The 15,972-nt window shown below is 37.3% G+C and overlaps 1 protein-coding gene across 2 annotated transcripts in view; it reads left to right on the top strand.

Moving 5' to 3' along the window:
* PCSK5 (proprotein convertase subtilisin/kexin type 5) overlaps positions 1 to 15,972 on the top strand; it is a 229,767-nt gene that overhangs the window by 22,879 nt on the left and 190,916 nt on the right. For both annotated transcript variants that reach the window (XM_015652533.3, XM_015652536.3), the window contains exon 2: positions 2,502 to 2,606. In XM_015652533.3, coding sequence (XP_015508019.1) covers positions 2,502 to 2,606 — 105 coding nt within the window. The remainder of the gene's footprint in view (positions 1 to 2,501; positions 2,607 to 15,972) is intronic.

Here is a 15,972-nt window from a genome sequence, read left to right as displayed (position 1 = left end):
AGAGAAGAGAAGAGAAGAAGAGGATAAGATAGAACAGAATTGGAAGGGACCTACAGTGGTCATCTAGTTGACAAATTCAGGGCTGAGCAACAGTTACAGCACATTGTTAAGGGCATTGTCCAAATGCCTCACAAATACTGACAAGCTTGGGGCATTCACAATCTCCCCAGGAAGTCTGAATATTCTCTTGGTAAAGAAACGCATCCTAAAGTTCAGCGTGAAACCTCCTTTAATTCCATTCTGAACCATTCTGACACGTCCCTGAATCCTAGTGGGAAGGGATCAGCAGCTCCATCTCCTTGTCCCCTCCTCAGGAAGCTGTATAGAGCAATGAGTTTAACCCTCAGCCTACTATTCTCCAAGCCAAAGTTCTCAGCCCCACTTCACAAGCCATGCCTTCCAGGCTATTCCTCAGCTTTGCTGGCCTCCTCTGAATGCATTCAAGGACCTTCACATCCTTCTTAAATTGTGGGGTTCAGACCTGCACAGAATACTCTAAAAGGGGCTTACCAAAGCTGAGTATGATGAGATAACCACCCCCTTTGTCTGGCTGGTTATGCTGTATTTGAGGTATTCCAGGGTGCAGTTTGGCTGCACAGCTGCCCAGATACATGGCTGAGTCACACTTACCTTAATGTTAGCTAGCACTCACAGGTTGCTCTCTGCAGGGCTGCTCTCCAGCCACTTCACTCCCATTTTACATTTACCCTTGGTCTTTCTTAATCCCTAGTGCAGAATCCAATATTTCACCTTCTTAAATTTCATCCCATTAATCATAGCTCTGATCTATCCAGATGCATCTGCAAGGCCTTTGGTCTCTCAAGAGGGTTAACAGCAGCTCCCAGTTTGGTATCATCAGGAAACATGCTCATGGAATACTTAAATCCTATATGCACATTGTTCTTAAATATCTTGAACAGAATTGGTCCTAGGACTGAGCCCTATGGAACAGTACTGTTGACTGGCCACCAGCCAGATGTAACCCAGTTAATTACAACTGAGCACACCTAGGCTGTGGAGATGTGCTGCTTCAACTGGAATTGCCTATCAGAGAGAAGGCAGCATGAAAATTACTCTACTACTGATACACTTTCATTAGTCTTAGACAAAAATCAATTTATGATAAACTAAATTGATTTAACTGAATGTTTTGGTATTTTTCTTACACTAGACTTAAGTTACTCTTCCCAAAAGGAAGATTCTGATGGACCACCCACACAGACTGGCATTAATATCCTAGATCCAGTTTTCCCTGTGCAAGGAATAAAATTTAAATTGTTGCTGTTTTCTATCAATATCAATATTTTCTTTGTAGTCTATTTACATATTTCCTCAAGATTTTTGTTTTCTAATATTCTAAATATTCTTGGAATTTGTGAGTGACTAATTTCCAATTCTCTTCAAGTCTTTACTGCTGAGCTCTCAAGTTTCCTGCATATGTATTATTATAGATGCAAATTGAGTATAAATCTGGGGGATTTTTTTTAAGGTGGAAGTTTTCAGGTGTTGCTCCGTCTTCTTTGATGATATCATTCAGCTCTACTCGGGAAACCAAACCTGTTTATGAGGTCATTTTGAGTTTTAAATTGAAATGACAGTATGCTTAATTGTCCCTTTTTTGCTCATCATTGAGGAACTTGAAACTAAATTATTAAGTATCTTACAAGATTTGCAGTACACTAGTAGGTCAAATTCCAAATGAGTAGGAGAGGCATTCTCCCAAAGACAAGGAGACTGAATGTTAGTTTGTAGGTGAGTGAAACTGAAGTTTCAAGTTAAAAATGAAAAATGAAAGCAGACATATTGATGACTCTGGAAAGGAAGATTTCTTTTTCAAATTGTGATGGCCATCTCACTTCAGTATTTATATTTCTATTGTGTACTGAAGGGATGAGTAAGAAGCATTTTTATTACACCATTGTGAAATTTGCAATTTTGCATGAATTGATTTTGTACCTCGAATGAGTTATCCCATGAACTTAACGTTTCCACCTTTCTTCTACTTTTTGCTCTCACTTGACAGAACAGGAAAATTATTCCTGTTGTATAGTCTGATGCCATGAATGTCCTTTTTATAATTTAATTATATAAATAACCAAGACTAGTGTGTTTTACAGTACATTTCCTTAAGCAAACTAGATGGAATGCTTTTTAATAACCCTATAGCTATTTAATGATTTTTATACTTGCCGTTTGAGGACAGTTTGGATATAGATATAGAATTACCTAAAGTACTGCATATAAATTAAACATTAAAAACGTAGATACAACCAGGCTAAGCAGCTCAGTTATAATCTTTGGTTATGCAGTTACTGCCTCAAGGATACTTCATCCACTTCATATCATATGTCCTTCTTTTGAAAGATGATCAGTGGGTTCAAGTAACATTTGAGCACAGAGGAAATTGCATAATTTATAGACTTTCCAAAATGAAAAACAGGAAACGAGTTTCATTAAATTAAGTCTTCCACTCCTTTTTTTTTTCTTTTCTGCTCTTACAGATTGGAACATTGAAGGACTACTACCACTTCTACCATAGTAAAACAATTAAAAGGTCAGTTCTCTCAAGTAGAGGTACCCACAGCTTCATTTCAATGGAACCAAAGGTAAGAAAATCCATGCATGTGTCTGAAGAAAAAGCCTTTGCATTTTTTATATGAAATACTATACCAGGGGAAGTTCACCTGAATGGCCTATAGCATTACAAGTATTACCCTATCTGTTTTCTAAGGTTCTACTTCTCATTAAAACAAAGTGAAGAAGATACCCATGGTATTAAGTATGTGCTATTCTTGGAACATAAGGTCAACCATTATTCCTGAATGAGTAGTTGAATTTTGATAATGCACTCATTACTGTGTTATGCTTCTCTGTAAAATTGTAAGATTTATGTCTGCAGATCCCTTCTGTGAAGCAACCAGCTTTAAAAATAAAAATGGGCAATGTGGTATGTTACAATGTTAAGAGGAAAATTGCTCTTGCTTTTTTTCTTCTCTTCTTCTGGTCTTGGTCTATGAGGGATGAAAAGGAGTACTCTTTTCTGTGATCTCTTTTCTGTGATCCTTTTGGTTTCACTGATCTTAATGTTAAGATCTGTGTGAAAAATGGTGCCATTTCTATGTAGCATACACTATAATATGTAACTGTCAACACAATTTAATTACTGGTTTATAATTAAGTATAATATCCTTATGTATCCTACCCACAACACACTTTTGTTTGAATCCTTTAATTTCAATGATGAGTAGCTTATTCACTGACTGGAGAATTGGATTGCCTCTGTTGTTTTTTTTTTAGAAAAAAAAGTTTGGTGAAGATCCCATTAGCTTTTTTTTTTGCTGTTCATGCAATGCAGTCTTGCCAACAAGCCCCCAGGCCCCTGGTGTGGTAATAACAGAGTCAGGCTTTTATAAATTATTGGATGATGAATGTTGTCTGTGAAGGATTTGTCAGGTTTTATTTAACAAATCATTCATGAGAAGTAAAAGTTACTGGTGAAAGAGTTTGAACACTGTACAAATTGAGCATCATATAGGAATACTTCTGCCATCTGGAAAACTGTGTTTAGGTCTGAAGTTCCTCTTGAGGATGGGACAAGACCTGGAATGTACACAAAAAACTGTGTTCAATCCTCTGTTGATAAGGGTGAACTGCTTAACCCTTTGAGAGCACCAGCAGCTCTGCTGAGCAGTGTGTACTGGGGGTTAGTATAAAAGTGATCGGGGCCCAAATCTCTGTTCCCATAAGTACTGAGACCCACTCTTCAAACAACAAGCACTGCTCATAGAATAGGTAAGATGCAAAAGGATGGAAGGTTCACTTCTGTATCAGTCCATGCTCTTTCTGTATGTGCAGAGGTGGAGGGATTGACACACGAATGCACAAGTCCCATGCATGTAACACCCTAAACTGTGGTGTTATACCCACCTCCCAGATACACCATCTGCACCTCTGGCAGGTCATCTAGACTACTTTGTCCAGAATAGTGAGAGACAATGAAGGCAGAACACAGCTGAAAATCAAAATTAAAATTTATTTATTATGTTGTTTAGGTCTTGTCTCCAATCTATGCTGCTGGCATAGAATTTCTACATTTCTCAACCACTGTTACATATCACTTCAATATTGAAAAGCTATAGTGAGGGTTGTACTCCAGCCTGTTAATGATTCTGTACCCAAAGAGAAGATGATGGTCTAATAACTGGATGTTGCAAGAAGTGTTTGTATGATTCACTTTGTGACTGCTTTACTGAACCTGGGTTTTGGAATTCTTATGTGGCTGCAGACATGTCAATAAATGGACATGAATTTGTAGCATAAAGACCATGTTGTCCTCGGTGTGTATAACATTTAATGAGTATTAAAGCAGACTGGCAATTTAATTACTCTATGTAAGCTGGTTCTTTTAAAACAAAATATTTAAAGTTAAATAAGACACATTGCATTGCTGTGGGAATTTGAAAGGACCACATGCTACTATATGTATGAGTGGAATGGTATCTAATGCCAATATTTGCTGCAGATTAGTCAGCATGGGTATTTGGGAACAAAGCAACACTGAGGTTTGTTTACAAATAACTTAATGGTAATTCACTTAGGCGGAAAAAGCTCTCCCTGTTATGTGTACATGGAATTAACCTGTTCTGTGTTGCTTCAGACATGGATCACTAATTTGCTTCTTTACAAAATTTTAAAGTATGGAATTCTGACTGAGTGACAACTTTTTATGTAAATAGCCTGCATATAATGGAAGAAATTATGAAATTTGGCATTTCTAAGATATTGTCAGTGTTTGATTTCATTGTGTGAATGCACAATGAAAGACGTAAAACTCATAAAAAATCTTGTTATTGTGGATTTAAATTAATGAATTGCTTTGAAAATCTTTTGTTAAATTTTCTTCTTCTGGAAAAGCCTCTTGACACTGTTATAAACAATATGAATAGATGCAACAGGGAACATAATAACTAGATGTGCTACTTAGTGCTGTGGTCTAGTTGATAAGATGAGGGTTGATCAAATGTTGGACTTGATGATCTTCGAGGTGTTTGTCATCCTTTATGATTCTGTGATAAACTGAAGACATGTGGATTGCACATTTTGACACTTTCCCCTGCATTAGCCTGTATTAACTTCAAATCATCCCTGTTTAGAAAAAAGGTAAAGGATGTGCAGTATAACACAGTTTTGTCAATTGTCATCCACATCCTTACCTAGCAATGCTACGTGTAGTCATTCAGCAAAGAAAAAGATTAAGCATAATCTTCTTATGCATAAGAATGGCTGTAATTTCCTTAAATAGATTGTAATGGAGAAAATTTGAAACATAGCTTTAGTCATCTTTCTCAGACAGTGAATAGTTATGTGGTGTTTTGCATGTCCTAATGGGAAAACATAGAAGTGTAAGAAGTCTGTGGATTTAAAGCAGAGATCAAAGCCAACTGAAAGAAACCTATTTACAAAGATTTCTGGTCTCCCCAGCTTATGTGTTGTTTGTGGTTATCTTTGGCAGGGGCCAATGAGAGCACCACACCATGAATCAAGAGGTTTTTTTTAGCTTTAGAATTTGCTCTGCAAAGTTACTTTGGTTGATACTACAATTCATGAAACAATGGGAGAAGGAGCAAAAAAAAACGTGGGAAGATGTACAGATAGTTGAAAGGTATCATGAGGCTTTAATTCAACTATTATATAGTTGAGTGTATTGATGGTAGACTATCTGCTGAAACCACATTATAACAGTATTTGCAGGGATGAGGAGAGCTGAGGTATCCCTCTGGGTTTGCTGCACTGGTGAAATGAAGAATCACAAAGTGGGAAACATTGCAAGCAAAGATTGAAACCACAGTCTGAGGCCAGACTTTTCATCAATAAAAGCTATGAGGGAAATCAAGTGGAGCTTTTCTATTAGTAAAGTGATTACAATTCCAATGAAATGTGAGAGTTGAAGTGTCTATAGACGACAGTAGTACATGTAAATTAAATGGACAGCACAGCTGGAAAAACTATCTTTTTATTCTGAACTATTGTATAAAATGAGTTTTTAGTGAGGTGCTGTGATAATGAAATTGTGACTCTTATGGTAAAAAATATCCCACAGAATAGGTAGAATAAATGATCCTAGAAGACAACAGTTCTTAAGGTAATAGAGGGCAGATAAAAGATTGATAATATACTCAGATAGAGTATATTATCTAACTAACTAAAGTTTGTTCCATATTTCTCATGAGCTCCCTGTGGTCTCCCACCACAGCAGAGATCTGAAAAAGACATCTGGCCCACAGTGATGCTAAAAACCATGTAATTAATAATTTGTGTTCCAGTGAAGTGTGATATTAGCTAACTTTGGAGCATTAGTGTTTCTTTATCAATCTCTACTAATATGGTTTCTCATATTTTTCTAACTTCAATGAATTATGGGTAGGTTTATTTGGAGTTTGAATCCTGTTAGATGAGTCACAGAAAGAGAAAGATTTACATTCTCACGGAATGAAGAAATAAGGCTACCTTTACTTATGGAAGATACTTTGCTTCAGCACAATTTTGCAGTAGTGTCATGCCTTTGTCAACCCTACTCCAGGATCAGAATACCTGGGAAAACATTACTCCAGACAGTTATATTTTACACAGCCTGATCTAACCACACACAGTGTGTTGCAGTATGATAGGAGAGAAAGTTTTATCTTTGCCATATCAAGAATATCAGAACTCATGGTATCAGCATATAAAATGCTCGCAAGCATATCTTCGATGACACCAAATTATATGGGCTGTTTTCAGAGGATAGGCAAGTAATTAGGAAGCGAGCCTGTTAAAACCCCCAACTAATCTCCAATTCTTTTCCAAAAATTAACAATGAGATTGTCTTTGCCAAGGAGTTCCGTAAAATGACTTGGCAAGTGAAAAATTTGAATCTAATCTTTCTTTTTAATGCATTTGAAATTAAATATATTGAGGGGACAAAACTCCTTTGAGGCAGATGCCAACAACTGATGAAATCATGATGAAATCAGGTGAAATCATGATGAAAGGAAATCTAAATCTAGGTAACTGAATACAGTAATATATTTCAAGAAAAACTTCCACATTCCCCGACAGTGAATATTTTCCTTTTCGAAAATTATATTACACTGAATTTGTACTGGTCATTTTTCTGCTTCTAGTAGAAAACATCAAAAGGTAATTCCACTGGGAAGCTTCAATGACTTTTTTTTGTTTCCTTAAGTACAAACAGCAAATCCGTTATTAATTAGACATTAATAAAGCTTTTGTTCTTCAGAAATAAGCCTGTCTCATTAGTGTTACAATTAACTTCATTAAATGTTTCTATCTATTGTAAATAAATTAAGAAAAATTACCATTATGTGACAAAATTCACTGACTGAAGAACAGATACTTCCTCTTGTAGGAGCAATGGATTTGGCCAGTAGACTGAAAAGAGGAGGCCATATATATTAATGTAGTATTAGTTTTTCACTTTTAGATTACAGTCATCCATGGTTCATCCTTACACTGATTTTGTATCCTCCGCAGACAGAACACTGTTCCTTGTGCAGAAAAGAACACCAAATTTTAGATTGCTCTTCTTCACAATGATGTCCTGGACCAGCTGTCACTTATCCCATTCCAGAACTCAGCAGTCTTTAGGGATTGTGGTATGGTTGCTGTTATGGTCTCTAGATTTCATTGTCAATGAGAAAGATGTTACCTGACTCTAAAGTGGCAGGCAAGGACTCAGCTATCTCTCTCAGAAGTAAATTAACCTTTCTGGTCAGGAATATTGGAAATCATGCAGATTTAATTTATCTCCTTGACTTTGATATATTTGGGGCCTTCTGGTTTTAGAGAGGCAAAAGTAAAAGACCCCACATATATGAAACTGGGCCTTTGCAAGGGATTCATGCTATTAAGAGAAGAAAAAATATATAAATAGCCTATTCTGAATTTTGCAGACCAACATATGTCTTGAACATGCTAAGTCTCAAAAATTCAAAAACATTGGGTGGATTTTAGCTGGATTTTAGCTTAGAACTGTTTAAACCATGGGGGATTTTTTCTTTTGCAAAATCACATTCTTGACCTCTCTGCGCTTGGTGAATTTGGGGTTTGTGGCAGTAGGATTCCTCCACTTTTGTTTTGTAGAGTGTGTTCTGCTTTTCAAATTCATTCCAGCAAACATGTGGAGCGGAGGTTAGGATCAGTGACTATATTTCCAACTATAGCATAGATCTTGTTACAGAAACTTGTTTAGGAACCTTCAAAAAGATATAGAAATATTCTTTAGGAATAATTGAGGGGAAAACTCCCTTCAGGGCATACTTTTGCTGTGTAGAGAACAAATAGATCTGAAATGGATGTTACACAATGCTACATTCACATAGTAAGATGAAGATTCTAGATGTAACATACCTTTTAAATTTCTAGGGTTTGGGAGCAAAGTGGGGAAAAAAAGTCTCGCACTTCTTCCCTTCAGTGTCACAATGTTTTCTTTCACTGTCACTAGAGGAACCTCAACAAAAGCATATTTATGTATCTTAGGAACTAAATGTAGGGCTCATACATGATAATAGTTGCAGTTTTCTTGTGCAGACTGCTGGAGCTGCAGTGCTAATCCCAGTAATGGATAAATTCAGAAAAACATCTTACTAGACCTAACTGCATTTAGCATTTGATACCTTATTGTACAAAATGAAAGTACTTAAAATACAGATAATTAGTTACCAATACTTCTTTTGATTACTTCCTTATATTCTATAAGCATTAGAACAGTCTGGGATATCTGTGTGCAAAGATATCTAAGTGCAAAGTTGACTGTGTATTAATGAAATAATAAAAACAAGGAGGAAAATAATTTTGTCCCTCCATTGCTTCATCAGAGGACATGTTACTATCACAATCATGGGAGGTTTGGAGAAGTTATTTGAGCAGCATGCACTCCAGTATGGTGCTGCACACTATGAGAGTCTTTCAGCTAGCAACTGATTTGAGCAGGGACTAGTAGAGGTTGCAGATGCTTTTGTTGAGAGTGCAAAAGGTATATGCAGCCTGCAGAATAGCTAACTTAATTAGATGTCGAGTTGTGTCTTGGTTTTGGTTGGAAGGGAGCTTAAAAGTCACCTCGTTCCAGCTCCAGTTTAGATGCTTTCTAAAGTCTTTCCATTCTGGGATAAGATTTTCTTTGCACTTCTCTGTCAGAATGCTTTCCTGTTTAATGGCACACCTGTCTGGTTTGCTCTCCCTGTGCAAGCTGGGAATGCTCATCCTCACTCAAAGTGAGACAACTAATGGAGGGACCTACAGTGCAAGTGAAGGCAGATCACACAGACTTGTGCAGCCTTGTTTTGTAAGTGCAAATGCTATTTGAAAGCAAACACACCAACAAGAAACCCAAGGACAATCCACTTGAAGCCTAAAAACGAAAAGAGTGTTATATTCCTCACACAGTTCAGGAAGCCGTAAAGGATTTCGCTCAGCCTTAATGATGGCAAAAGCACTTGAGGTAAATGTATGTGTGGGAAATTCAAAGCCTTAAGACAATTCTTCACAGCAGTTATAAACATGTACAAGTGGAGGGTTATAGGGAAAGGCATTTTCAGTCCTTAGTCCTTAGATGCTAGTAGGTGTTAGTATTTGAGTTTCGTTACAGTTCCAGTAAAGTAGTGCTTGCTCCTATGTTTTTTAGCAGTAAAGTGCATTTATAAGTGAAAAATGATAGGACAACTAGATGTTTTTAAAAAACCAAGGAGAGTTAGTCCTCTTTATTTTAATCTGTATTCTGAGAGCTTGACAGTGAAGACAACAGCTCTGACAGCTGCAGTGGTCTTGTGTTTCACTAAGTGTGCTTAAGCTGTTGTTAAAGTCAGTTTGCAGTGAGAGTGTTAAGAAAGACAGCAAATTGGTGGTTTGGCTACTGAGCTGTAAAATTGCTGGATGTCAGAAAGAGATCACTGAATAGATCCTAGTTTTGAACTAGCATTCTGGAAACAGCTGATCATGCAGGGCCAAATGCCAAAATATCAGCAGGGATAGAGATAGAAATTGAAAGAAAATACTTTTTGGAAAGGCGCATCTCAGAACTGGCTGTATAGAAATGTAACAGAACGGTTTCTACACACCATTTTGTGAGGAGATCCAGATTCCTCTTATGCTGATGATATTGGTTGTATTGAAGCGTGTTCTTAGAAAAATGAATTAAAGTTCTTTTTTCCCTACTTTGCACTTGGAAAACGTTCTGGCAGCAATGTATGCTCCTGACATAATGGATCAAGATTTTTATGCACCTGTCTTCCTGCTTCTGATAGGCAAGACCATCATGTTTAAGTCCAGTGGTTGTTACCTCACTCAAGTATTCTAAATAGTGGACAGCAAGAAATCAGGAGATACATAGATAATTTGTCATACCTGGGGTTATTAACGGGATCTGGAATTAATTGAAGGCAGGAAAAGGGATCTGGAAAGACATCCCTCCCCAAAACAAAGCAAAAGGATCTCCCCACTACCCAACATTTTTTGTGATCCTTTCTTTTAGGATCCTTTTGGAAAGCCAGTGTCACTGAAAAGCCACTCATCATCCCTGGCTGATCTGTTTTACTCTTAGCAGATCCTCTCCAGCTTTAATGCTTCAGAAAAAGTGCCCAGTAGCTGTGTCCTGTTCACAGCTGTGCTGCTTGAATGTGTGCAGCCTTCATCATATGACTTAGTTACTTCCTGCTTTCCGCTGCAAAAGGTGGACAATGGCAGTTGAATAAAAATTTCTGGAAGTGGCAAATGCACCTCAACTGCTATGTATTTTATTCTGTGGAATTGTATTTCTCTTGGACTCACACAGAACATTGCTTGAATCCAAGCAACATTTTAGCAGAATGAAACATTTTGTCCAAATCCATATAATCCACTTAAAGCAGTAATATCCATTGGTGTGTTGACTATCACTTATGTAGTGTATGTTTGACCTCCATTATTGTTTGACATTATTTTTCCCATTTTTTTAAGAAAAACGTTTCTTTCGAGGGAGAGTAAATGCTGATGCTGTCATTGGTGCTGAATTTATATATAAATATCTGTAAAGGCCAGGATATTAGTTTAACTTTACTTTTGTGGAGGATACAGATACAATATTTCTTTTTAAGTAGCTTTACTAAACTGAGACTCAATTCACTGTTATATCTGTAGTTATAACAACTTCGTGTTTATATATACATACATGAACATACACACACACACATTATATTTATATATATACACTCTGTGTTTTGCATGTAACAAAGTTGTGTTGTAACAACTTTGTATAATGAAAGTAGATTTTCTGGATTCCAAAGGTTTTTTGACTTCCAGGCTGTTCCTAAAAAACTAGTTCTTAAGAATACAAATGCCAATAGATTCATAGTCTGCAAGATCAGAAGGAAATACTGTGATCATCCAATTAAACTATCTTTTATTACATGTCATATGACATCAGAATTAATTTCTATTTGATGAAGAGTGTAGGTTTTAGAATTTGAATTAAAAATTTGAATTAAATTTTAATAAAAATTCTGCCAGCAATACAAAGTATCCATAAGTTTCAAAAATGTTCTGGTTTTGCTTTACGTTCAATTATTTACTTTCAACTTTCAGACGTTTCGCATTCCTGTAACTATTTGTGAGTTTGAAGAATAATACTGTACAGCAGTTGGGTTACCTGCATATATATTTGGATACTGTGACCTAAAAACTTCCCTCTCCTCAGCTAAGAAGACATCTGAATGTCACTTCCTTGTGGATTGTTTTTTCTCCAAAATATTTCTCCATGTTTGGGCCTCTTTCCTGGGTCTTTGCTATATAAACACACTTCCTTTGCCTTGCATGAAGGATACTAGCAGTGAGATTTGCAGCCTTGCTCAGTGCAGATGTTTGCTACACTTGCTTGTCATCTTCTGAGCCCAATTACACTCTGAAGAGGTAATCTGAAGAAGGTATTTGGATAACTGTTGCCATTATGAGAGACTGAGATATTATCTCTTTCAACTTCCACACTGTTTTGGAAAATAGTGGAAATGCAGTTAGGTGATTTTTAAGCTGCTGTCTGATGCTAATATATGTTTGTTTATGCACTAAAGTCTTTTGCATTTCAGCCCTTTCTGTCAGTAGGCAAAGCAACTGGATAAATGATTTGAGATAAAATAATAGTAGTAATAGGAAGATTTATGAAAATCATTACACTGAGGCTTCTGAAATGTCTTCCCTGATGAGACCAGACATCTTCTGTAGCACATCTTAGATTCTATCAAACAAAACTCAAGTTTGCATATGTCAGAAGACGCATGTTTGTACATTTGAAATTTATCTTGGTTAGTAAAACGTTGTTCTATTAGTACAAAAAGTATTCCTAGATTGTCATCATATGAAAAAAATCACATTTATATTAGACCATTTAAAGACATTTTATCCCAGTGGAAGACAGTAAAGGAATAGCCATAGAAATTGCTATCGAATTAAGTAAACCTAGGTGAAAGAAATTTTGTGAAGATTGTAGAGACCACATTGCAACTCTGTGAGTCATGTGATTGGATGCCAAAAAGCTGTAGTATATGCAATTTAAAAATCTATCCCATAAATGATATCCATGGATATAGAAACCTTTATTTTCTTTTTCTCAATTTATAATATGACAAGTGTTGTGAATTATGAATCCATAACAGAGTGACTGTTGCGGACACACTTCAAGTGCCACAGTATGCACAGGGACCATCCTGAAGTCGCAAAACAGTGATGTTACCCTTGGTTCAGCTGGGGCTTTAAAATAAATGAAAGTAACAAGTCAGTTTGTTAATCACTCCAGCCTTTATGTTTTCTGATATGCAGAAATTGAGAGATATGGCCTCATTGGAAGTGCTGTCCACATTTTGTGAGGTGTACAGTTGAAAAAACATTTGACTTTCTTTGGCCTACTGACTGTAGGAAAAGAAACTTTAGTCCTTTTACATTTGCCTAAGAGTTGAACTGCAATGTTTTCTTAGGCTGGCTGCATGTGTCTTTCACAGGTAGTTTTTGACAGTTTATTTTGAACGGTGATGATAATGATATTTAAAAGGGTCAGTAATCAAATCTTTGAATAGCAGTGAAATTCACTGACAACTGTAAGTTGAGTTTCAGGGCAGAAAAAGGCAAATTGTTCCAAGGGTAGGTGCTAACAATTCTCCTCTATAGACTTGAAGAGATAGATCAGAAACACAATGGGCACGAAACAGTGGTGTTCCCCACTGCTCAGCGTTGGGATCAGTCCTGTTTAGTATCTGTGGACAGCCTGCATGAGGGGATCAAACACACCCTCAGCAAGTTCACAGATGACACCAAGTTTGGTCTGCTGCAGGGTAGGAGGATTCTGCAGAGGGATCTGCACAGCTGAATCAATCAATAGGTTGAGGCCTATTGTATGAGATTCAGTAAGGCGAAGTGCTGGGTCCTGCCCTTGGGTCACGCAACCCAAATCAGCACTGCAGGCTGGGGGAAGAGTGGTTGGAAAGCTGCCTGGTGGGAAGGGATCTGGGGTTGCTGGTTGACAGTGGCTGAACATCAGTCAGCAGTGTGCCCTTGGTGGCCAAGAAGGCCAGTGGCATCTTTGATTTGTATCAAGAACAGCGTAGCCAGCAAGACCAGGGAAGTAGTTGGTGAGGCCATACCCAAATCTTTTGTTCAGTTCTGGGTACTTCACTTCTGTAGAGACACTGAGATGCTGGAGCAGGTCCTGAGATGGGCTATGAAGCTGGTGAAAACTCTAAGAGAGTAAGTTGTGTAGGGAGCAGCTGAGGGAGCTGTTTAGCCTGCAGAAAAGCAGACTAGAGAAGATCTTACTGTTCTGTATAACTATGTGAAAGGAGGTTGTAGGAAACTGAGAGTTGGCTTTTCTTCCAGGTAATGAGTAACAGGATGAGAAGAAATGGTCTCAAGTGTGCCAGGGGAGGTTTAAATTACATATTCAAAATAAATAAATAAATATGGAAAGGTTTGTAAAGCATTGGAGCAGACAGCCCAGGGAAGTGGAGTCACCATCCTTGGAGATGTTCATAACCTCTGTGGATATGGTACTAAAGGACATGATTTAATGCTGAACACAATGGTAATGCTGGTTTGATGGCTGGACTTGATGGTTGGACTTGATGATCATTTAAAGGGTCTCTTCCAATATTATGATTATATGCTTCTAAATAAGAGCAACAATCAAGTTGTGCTGCAAAGGCATCTGAAATACCAAGGAACTAGGTATTGGGAGATGGGGTGATGTAAAATATGCCTCTGATACTTCCCTAAAGCGTAAAACTCAAAATTCTAAAACCGAAGCTTAGTATAAGCACTTCAGATCAATTCTGATTTTTAAAAATACTTCTAAGTATTTGCTATAAACAGGGTCAGTTTGGAAAAAAATACTTTATCCTTTTATGATTAAGGATAGACAATAACAAGGCAGGCATAATCAAATAAACCCAAATGGGATCAAGTTTTCCTGTGGTTTAAAGAATTCTGATCAGAAAACTGCTTAGTTTGATATTTAGTATATGTTCTGTGAATTTTTTCTAGAATTTTTCCATGTCAGACTTTTGTGAAAAATTTCCTTGTTGACTACACAACATTAGGCAAAAGTCCTGGAAATAAGCTGAGTTATTTGTGATACTTTCTTACATTCTTAAGAATGGAGTTAAGGGAGTTTTGTTCAGTGAAGAGTCTACTCTGGAGATGTATTTACACTGGTAAGTCCAGTATGCTACTGATGGATATTACATATCACTTAATTATGGAATACTTTTACTGTTTTACTAATTCTCAGTGGATTTTCTAAGTGGCAGTTGAAACCATGGGAAACTCTTGACTGAATCAGCATTTTTGGAATTACATTTGTATTTTTGACATTTGAATTTAACCCTGTGTTAGAGATTTGTCTTCCTAGGATGTCATTACATGAGTTAAGGCCATCTTAAAGTAGCACATGCAGATATCCAAAGGACTTGAATGATTTATGACCAGAGTTGTACACCTAGCCTAAGGAAAGAAAAATACCACATCAGAAATTTCCCCCTTGTTTTTAATATATATAATAATTGCTACAGTAATACAGACATGAAATCCAAGATAATTCAGCTGCCAGATGTTAAATTCCAAAGCAAATGAAGTTTTGGGAGCTCAAAGTTTTATCCTCTAGTGGACACTGGATCAGCCTTTTGGTTTATTAAAAATTTGCGATTATGGGTCTAAGTTAGATGGAGTTGTGACATACAAGTTTGTGACATACAGAGTGATATTATCACTAATCCTCCTCCCATATTGAAATTCAAGATGATTACATTGTCCCAAGACTAGGTATTTCTAGATACTAGCATTGTATTCAATGGTGTATGTTGTAGTCCACAACCTCAGGCTCATGTCCAGAGAAGCCGCAGGGTTCTGGGGACCAGCATGGAACAGCAACAAGACGGACCTTTTTTCATGAAACCATTTATTCAGCTTGGGAACAAACTCAGATCCAGAATAGAGAGCCCCGAACAGAGGCTGAGCAGATGTTTTTGAGGGACAGAACTCCCAAGGGTCTGCACCTTTGAGGTGGGTCAGGGACCATTAGAAACACAGCAAAGGACAAACCCCCAGGGAATCAAACCCAATCAGAACTCCTGGGCCACAAGGGGTTTGGGGTGGAACAATGCTTATCTGAAACTAACTCTTTGCCTCCCCGAGGCACGTCACAACAGGTGTAACTGGAGCCTTAAGTATTGTACCAAGCAGACCTGTCAGTTAGAGGTCATTTAAAATTGTACTCAAAATTGTAAGTTTGTAGCTCTTGAGTTGTTCCAAGTTGAGGTGTATGACCTGTGGCTAAAAATTATAAACTACCTTGTATAAACATAGGAGTTGCTTTTAAGCTCATGCAGTAAAGACTTTTCCTCACTATTCCAAGGCTGAGTTATTTTAGAAACAGAACCAGGACATTCAAGCTGGTTAGGC

This window comes from Parus major, chromosome Z, assembly GCF_001522545.3.
Source record: "Parus major isolate Abel chromosome Z, Parus_major1.1, whole genome shotgun sequence".
Taxonomy (NCBI): domain Eukaryota; kingdom Metazoa; phylum Chordata; class Aves; order Passeriformes; family Paridae; genus Parus; species Parus major.
Note: the sequence above shows the minus strand (reverse complement) of the source record. Positions and strands in the feature narration are given on the sequence as shown.